This window comes from Eschscholzia californica, unplaced genomic scaffold (genome assembly GCF_041429995.1).
Source record: "Eschscholzia californica isolate CP2 unplaced genomic scaffold, dmEscCali1.0.p SCAF_1, whole genome shotgun sequence".
Classification (NCBI taxonomy): domain Eukaryota; kingdom Viridiplantae; phylum Streptophyta; class Magnoliopsida; order Ranunculales; family Papaveraceae; genus Eschscholzia; species Eschscholzia californica.
Window position 1 is genome coordinate 64,054,372 of NW_028238198.1, and position 8,882 is coordinate 64,063,253.

Genomic DNA, 8,882 nt, shown 5'->3' on the forward strand with positions numbered 1-8,882 from the left:
CAGATCGGTACTCCGCCGAAGGGAAACCCCTTCGCCGGAGTTTCTAGAGAGAGAGTGAACTCTTTTTTTTTTTCATGATCGCCGGCTGGAAAAATTTTTTGCCGGCGACCTGTCGGAGAAGACAGAGAGTGGTGGAGAGAGAAGTGAGGTGGAGAGAGAGCTGAGGTGGAGAAGCTATTTTGTTTTCCAAAAATAAAATTGTTAAACAAAATTGACCAATTTTTGACCAAGTCTTCAAGCCCCGGAAACTATTTTGCTTTCCCCAAAGCGCTGGCCGAAATAAATACTCCAAAAAACTTGTTCAAAATTTTCATTTTTATTCTGATTTTTAAGTTGTTTCACCCCACTCAATAACACAAACAAAAGCAAAAGAATGAGATAGGGTGAGTTTAATTAACCCTAGTTTTTTCTTCTATAACTATGATTTTCCGCTGCAATCTGTTCCATATACTTTTACAGTACCTATATATCTTACATGGGCGTGCATATTCTGCAACAAGGACTTGCACACATTAACAGACACTGAAAGGTAGAGAGAGAGAGGGATGGGGTTTATGACCTGCGATTGACGGAGCCTCCTTCGTGCATCGAAAATATGGAGAGACGACGTTTATAGCGCTTGAGAACCGATGCCAAATTCTCCTTACCTTTGGGAAAAGCTACGTCTCCTGCAGCAGTGCCTGTTCTACCTTTACGGCAAGAGACGGCAATTTCAACATCCTTGATCATCTCAAGGATTGAGCTTGCAGTTGTGCACTTCCCTTTGCCTGGTTTTGCAGCAGGTGGTAAGATCCCATTATTGTGAATTGGTGGGCTTGATCTCTTTGCTTCCGTCGCAGGAATTTGAAGACATTTGCAAGGAGACATTGGCGTCCTGGGTTTCGAAAATGCTAGCTCAAGAACTCCCTGTTTCAACAACACTTTTAGTTTTTAGTTAGGATTTTACGGGGAAGTTGAACGAACTACGGGTGTAAGTACTTTACAGGGTAGCACATCAATCCCGCTGCCAGATATGCCTCTTACTTTGTCCGCAAAGCACCCAACTGACTGGTCGTGTTCTAAGGCGTTAACATATTAATTTCCAGATAGTGTCACAAGTTTTAATTAACAAATAAATCGACTACATGACTACAAATGGAGACTTTCGTCATGTTTGTTATATTTATCCGAATCTAAATCAAATTTATGTGCAAGTCACTTGTTCATTTATATGAACTCGCACATGCATATACTCTAGAAAAGTCAGATCATAAAACAAGTCTTCCTCTCATATCCAGAAATGTTTTAGAATCTAACTCCATTTACATATATAAAAAATGAAGAACTCATGGTAAACAAGTAGATTCCATAGAAACTTGATTCAGATCCATGAAAAGGACTCCTAATGCCCAGCTTCTGTGACAGGACAACATATACATAACAAAACATGGTTTTGTGGAATGTTACCTGAAGGCGATTAAGAACGTAAGTATATTTTCCCCACAGCTCAGGCCGGCTTTCCATCAGTGACAACTCTAATATCCGACGGATGCACCATACCCCGAAGCTCACTACCAGATCTTTTCTCCAAATGCAGTTCTCTCCACAGTAAGGAAATGAAGACACCACAACCTTGGGAAGACCGGTGTCGCCACTCTTCACTGCTGAACTGAGCATTCTATCACTAGACACGTCTTGAAGAGATTCGCACATTTGATCTACCCAGTTCGCATGTTTAGTTTCAACTTCATTGTGTAATCTCTCCCTTGCAGCAACTTGATCAATCAGATACTCATCGAGTCCGCCATTAAGACTAAATAACCAATCAGATCCATCCAGTTTCACGAGCTTTATCAGACAATATCTAAAAGACTGAAGCACCACGGCCTCCAAATCAGAAAGAGTAATAGATTGTGGTTCAAGTAAGCTAGACCTACTTCCTACCACACTCCCCACGCTCTGGGTGTCATCTGACATGCCAAATAACTGCTCAAAAGGCTGTCTAGACCAGAGTGATTTGTTGTCTAAATCTGAACTCGACTGTACAGAGAGAGCATTCCTATACTGAATGGACTGAGAGCGCTGACCAAACTCCGAAGGAATTCCTACCTTGGACCCAGCACCTGAATAATAGGATTGCCCATAACCTTTTCCACTCATAGACGGCCCATACCCAGGATCGCCCCATTGAACACTGTTATTTGCTCCATATGCATCCCGAGGAGGAACCATAAGTCCAGAAATGTCTGGTAAGCTATGATACTTTTTTCTGTAGGGTGGAGAACCCACAATATTCTCAGCTAGTCTGTCAGAGTGACGGTCATAACAAGATTGATCCGCCTTTGACCTGTTAGTTCTAGATACCACTGGATTCTGCAAACTAGTTGCATCTACAGAAGTAATCCCATTTTGTGGCTTCCAGAATAGAGCATAAGAAAGCTGATCCATATAGTTTTTTTGAGAAATCGACGATGATGTAGAATATGGTGACTCCACATGAATGTTGCAGGAACCAGAGTTTCTTTCTCTAGCAACCCTAGAAAGATATGAGGACGGCATCTGATAGCCATGCATAGTCGGCAGCTGATAATCCAAACTTTGAGAAGATGGTGGCAAATGCAAACTACAATAGCGTTTCTCACCATGTTCGACAACATTTTGAGATGGACTTTGTGCAGATGCATCTAAAAATTGCATGGATTTCGACCAGAAGGGGGACCCTGTATGAATTCCAAGGGATGAATCTAAACCGCTCAAGATCCTCTGTTGATTGGAAGGGTCATAAGTACTAGAATTCATTACGAATTCAGATCCCCTTTTGGCTACTAAAGGGATGTGTCCTGATGAACCCAATCCTGCAGGACCCACATTCAACAAGGAAGTGGACTTGGGAGAGCCATAAGTACTAGAGTTGGTCAAAAACTCAGATCCTGTTTCAGCTGCTGATTGAACATATCTCGATGATTTCAGTAGGGCAGGACCTGCATAAGGCAAAGAAGTAAACTTTTCTGGAGAGCCATTAGTAGAGCTGATCAAAAACTCAGATCCTCTTTCGGCTGCTGAAGGGATATATCTCGATGATTCTAGTCCTGCATGGCCCACAGTTGGGGACGCAGTAAGCTCGCGAGCCCCACTAGCACCAGAGCTGGTCATAAACTCAGATCGTCTATCAACTGCTGAAAGTTTGTATCTTAATGATTTCAGTGAATTGGGGGCCTTTGAATCCCGTTTCAATAAGACATCCAGTTTCCTAGTCTTTGCTTGTTCAGTTGCCTGCCCATGGAAGTCATAGAGCTGCCCCCAGAACTCGTCAAGAATAGAAGCTAACTGACGTCTGGGAGCACGTCCCAACCCACATAATCTAGAGAGACTTCCACTACCAGTACCACCTTCATACTTCCCACTGAGACTCCTAAAAGATCCTGAACCCTCTGAAGCAAAAGTAGGTCGACTAACTGAGACAACTTTTGGTGATTTCTCAGGCTCCCACATGCCGCCCTCATCATTCTCTACCTGCAAATCTACCACTTCTGTTTTATGTGTTGGTAAGTATACAGTTTTGATCGTCTCTGATGAAGCGTCATCTAGCAATCTGATATCAGGAACCTTCTCAGCTATAGTTACCACCTCATTCGAGTCTATAGTTGAAGTCGACTTTTCAGGATCACGTGCCGTGGAGATCTGGCCAATTGCATGAATCTCCTTGAAAGCTGATGGTTGAGGTGCCGGAATAGAACCCATTACTGTTTCAGAATAATCAATATCAAATTCGACAACTAAATTATCTGAAGAACTCTCAACAGATTTTTCTTGTGCTGGTTCTTCCGCAACATCTTCATCTCCACTAAATCTAATCGTGGTAGTAGCATATGCTTCATCCTCCACAGATGATTCAGCTTGCAAATCCCAGTGCCAAATCTGATCATTTGGTTTGACACCTTCAGATTTCAGTGGTGTGACAGCCAAACCAATCAAAAACGCCAGTGACGAAAAAGCAACGGTAAGAAGAACAACATACGGGAAACTCATACTATCTCCAGCGTTCCACTTTAAACTACCCACTGAGTCGCTACTTCCAAATAGTATCTCTACGACAAAAATAATTTTTAAACCAAGCATCCCCATGAAAGAACTCAGAGTCAAGAACTCCAGAAACGAAGAGATTTTCAAGGAACCCATGATTGATTCTGAAGAAGCCACCCGGAAAAGGGGGATTACTGAAGACGGAAGAAGCATAGCCAGTATAATCTGACAGAAAATAAGCAGCTTATATATCCCTTCGGCCCCAGCACTCCATGCAAAGTAAAGAGCTGGAATAATGGCAAGAATTCTAATTCTTGAACGATGAAGCCAAACAGGTGTATCCAACCTGAAGAATTCACGCAGAACTACTTGCCCACCAATATTCCAAGTTAATGCTGTTATCTCACTCGAAATTAACAAGACCAGAAAAAATGCAAGAGGTGCTATAGGACTCCGAAATACCTGTACATGAAGTAAAACTAATCATTCAACCATAACTATAAACACGAATTACATTAAATACAAATTATGTATGGCATAGGTTTGATTAATAACAAAAATGCAAATTCAACCTGGTCCATTAGTAGAAGCGCATCCTGAAAAGAAAGAACAACAAGGTCGGCATTGTAGAAAAAAGTTGCTGCTGAGCTCATCAAAACATAGTTAGCCATATAAATTCCACTGAAAATGCATAAAATAGCAACAAAATGGTCATGACATAATGCACTCTGGGACATATTTGTTGGTTTCTGCTGTTGCTGCATAGATAAAAACGGAAATGCTTAGGTATTCTGATAACCAAATATACGAGAAACCGCGTTGTTTCATGACCAGCAGTCTACATTTCTATAAAAACATTAAAATGTATTGTACTCTGTAAAACACATTTTAGAAGAAGCAAAGATTCTGGTCAAGGCAATATCCGAAGTACGGCTTCTTAACCTCGGCTGGCTTATACTACCCAGAATCGTTTTAATGTTCAAAGCTTCAAACACCATTTTATCATGTAAAGACAAACTTAACTTAATAGATGGAAACTTAAAGAACTGATGGCATCACCACTAAACCAAGATAACTAAGAGCATCTTTGGTGTCCAAGGCTTCTAATAACAAAACGGAGCCAGACTCCATAAAAGGAACAATAATATTTTTAAAAGGAAATCAAGTGAATCGCTAACTTAGAAACAGCGACGGTCAACCTAAACTAACTGATAATTAAACCTAGCAATAGTTAAATTTCAATACGAAAACAATTAACAGAACACAGTATGATCCAACTACCTGTACAATAGAAGAGTGAAAGTAAAAGTTGTGAGGCATAATACTCGCTCCAAGAAGACTCATAAGGATGAAAGAACTGTCCCCACTGAAACTTGTCAGCATCCCATTCGCGGCAAGTGATACTTCAGGTTGGCTCATCAGAACTCCAGCCACATAGAAGAGAAGTACCAAACCTGCTGAGACCACAACATAAACTTCTGCTTTCCATTTTTCCTGAACATTGAAAATCAAATACTCGTCAAATAAGTGTTCACATGATCTTATATTAGAAATTATGTTGCCAACTTGACTCACCAAAAAGGTGGTGAAAAGTGGAAATAAGATAATGTCAACCGCAGTTAAAAGAACACAACTGCCAAAATCCAACCCAAGAAGAAGATTCAGCCCCTGAGCAACGCCTAAAATCTAGCATTGTCAAAACATCTATATGTTGATTATGATTCCACCCGAACAAGTTAAGGATAAACCAGAAGTACGGTAAGTGATAACTACCATTGTCAGATCAGAAATGATAACTGAAAGCTCTGCTTGAACTCCAAAGAAAAAGCACGTGGACTTATCATACTCTTCACTGTAAATCTTTCACATCACCAGCAAAGATATATAACATATTAGAAATAAGAAAGAAAAGCAGAATAAGAAAAAAAAAAATTTTGAAAAGCAGAATAAGAATCATTGGGTCAAATGGTCAATAAATAATTTAAGAACTCCGAAACAAAAACAAGATGAATTAAAGACGGAAAAACTTATTGGATGTGTCCTTCAGGGTACGAAACACTAAAATTGTATTTGGTACTCAAAAAAAGGTTTTAGAGCATAGTCGTGTGCACGACACATTAGGTTGTATACAGACATACAGTTTCCTGTGTTTCTTTTTTTGTTAACTACACCAAATCTTTTAAGAACACAACTTCCTCAATAACAGCTTTAGTTTTAAAGTAACCTTTCTTTCAAACAATAGGTGTTAAGACCTCAAAATCATTAAAAGGCAGTCTAAGTTACTTTTGTCTATAACGTACCAATGTTGGAGCCAAATAAATTGGAAGTAAGAAAAGGAGGATCTCTATTATAACAAAATTGAAAATAACCTATGCACCTTATACATACTCACGTTACAGAGACTACTAGAGTTGGCATACTAATAGTGTTTGGAATTGTGTGGATCATTATTCATATCCATATAGTCATATACTCATATGCATAGGCAAACAAATAGTGGCAGTCATAACCTTCAATTTCTGTCTCCATTATATCATTAATATTTCCTCACTCGCCTTTTCTTTATTTCTCCCTGTTTTCTTTTAGAGGCAGTATACCATGAGTTCAAGCATATTAAGACGGGCAAATACAATATTTTCAACATGAATATACAGATGTGATGACTGCAGCTTTCCAACTGCTCCAAATGGTAACCAGAATTCCAGATAGAAATGTAAGATTAGCATGGTCATGATTGTGACTATCCGATTTAAGGGACAAATGTTTTTCTTATATTCACAATAACTTTTAATGGGACCTGAAATGAACCAACCTTCTCAATCACTAACTACTTCAAACCTATAGAAATAAAGACCACAGAGCAAAGATACCTGAGCGAGATTCTTTCCAGTTGTCACACCAATACGAGCAGCCAAGTACTGACATAGGACAGCGGCCCAGTTGATAATGAGTAATGGTAACACATAATCAAACCCAAAACATGCACCCCCCTCAACAACTGCAGCCCACTTTCCGAGGTCAATGTATCCCATTGAAATAAGAAGGACGGGTCCAACAGCCTGGAATAGCCGAGAAACAGTAACCGGTGATTGGACGGTGCCTGCTATCGCAGGTTCCATAATTTTGGGTGACTTGAGGTATGTCACGATGCCAAGTGCAAGGAAAGTATATACCCCAACTTAATCGATCGCTCCAACAAATATCTAATTAAAAAATCCAAATATCTTAACAAATGTTGCTTCCTTCAAGTTAATTCCACAGAGAGAGCTTTACAAGTAAACCGAATATGACTTGGATGGTCAACCATTTTCAACATTAATGCGAGCAAGATCTCTTTTGGAGTATAAATAAGCTGAAATGTCTACACTCCAGGAGAACTTTGAGGCAGGCCGTCGTAATGTACTAGTGAGCCAAATACCTAATAACTTCTTGTCATAGCACATTTATTTGACCAACTACATGCTACAGTGATATACTCCAAAGATGGCGTAAAAGTACTATTGGAAAAATATTTCGTCAGACTTGCATTTTCGAATGACCCGAAGAGATTAATGTCTTAATTTGATCATTACTTGCCCATAATTTGTACCCTGTGATTAGAAACTCCAACACTTAGTACTTGCACAAACGCACAAATCAGTTATTTGCAGCTTTATGCTCCTAAAGAGATAACATCACTAAATTATTCAAGCTATATAACTAAATATATCATGCTTGTATAACAAGAAATACCAATTTTTTAATTTGGTTAGATGCTGCTAACCTAACCTGCTAGAGCATATCATAAAGGTCTCTATTCCAAGAAGATTCAATGCTCTAAAGTTCCGAAAAAAAAACAGATATCAAAATGAAGCATGTACAATTTCGAAGAAACAAATAGCAATTCGACGAAATAGTTAAATGACAAATGAAGAAACCTAAAATCAATCAACAACAGAAACCACATTATTATAACATAAAAAGAAGCAAAAGAAATGAACTATTATTTACCCAATAAAGAAACCTAAGCCTAAACCCAATTTGGATCTTCCAAATTAGGGTCACTAACAAGAAATTTTTCCAGATATAGAAATTCATTCGAGAAACAGAAACCAACAAGTGAAGACTCTAGATGGCTAGATACCCAAAAATGAATATCTAAACAGATGATCGATGAAAAAAGAGTATGATTCTAGAGTGAGAAAGTTAACTAGAAGGCTAATAAAACTATAAATTATAGTCAACCATGTGGTTATGGAAGGGGGAAGTAAGGGGGGCACATTTGAAGAAGAATTGGAGAATTTAGTTCAATTCCTGGTTAAAAAACTAAATAAGCTATAATTTATTAGGGTTCATAGTGAAAATACCTTTATTTTAGGGTTTCGTTTTTTCTTCCTTCCTTCCTTCCTCTGACGCTCTGGTAGTAGAAGCAGAGAGTTGTGTTACTTTAATTGTTTGGAGAGAAAATTTTGGAGTTCACACTCCGTGGAGAGAGAAAGTTATATATATAACGGAGTTTTGGTGATAACGGAGGCCACGTTTGGAAATATGAGAGAAAAATAAAAACAAAACGATATTTTCATTCACCGACAAGATATTTATCGGCACCTCTCAATCCTAATAAAGCTTGACCAGGCCCGGCATTTTATCTATAGGCACTCCTCAAGGTCCAATTTTGCATTGTGTGAACAGAGTTTTGGTAATTGCAATGCGGTTTCTTGTTGGGTAATTTTGTGATTGTGAATAGGATGTCGTCAATTTTTTTTTTTTGGAAATCGACTACGATCAACGATAGTCATTACATTTGGCATTGATACATCAAAGATGTGATAAGTTCGATAACCGCTCGTTCAAACTCTTACAAGACCGGGTCTATAGTCCAACTAAATTATGACCTAAAG

General features: G+C 38.9%; 1 protein-coding gene across 1 annotated transcript; it reads right to left on the reverse strand.

Moving 5' to 3' along the window:
- Nucleotides 1-297: 297 nt before the first annotated feature.
- On the reverse strand, nt 298-8,553 carry LOC147568192 (ethylene-insensitive protein 2.2-like). The gene is made up of 8 exons (XM_086654611.1): nt 8,349-8,553; nt 6,873-7,592; nt 5,776-5,862; nt 5,578-5,688; nt 5,284-5,496; nt 4,575-4,760; nt 1,447-4,464; nt 298-906 (listed from the first exon to the last, which is right to left on the reverse strand). The coding sequence occupies exons 2-8, from the start codon at nt 7,119-7,121 to the stop codon at nt 553-555; spliced, it is 4,218 nt and encodes a 1,405-aa protein (XP_086510737.1). The 5' UTR covers nt 7,122-7,592; nt 8,349-8,553; the 3' UTR covers nt 298-552.
- Between the last annotated feature and the right edge of the window lie 329 nt (nt 8,554-8,882).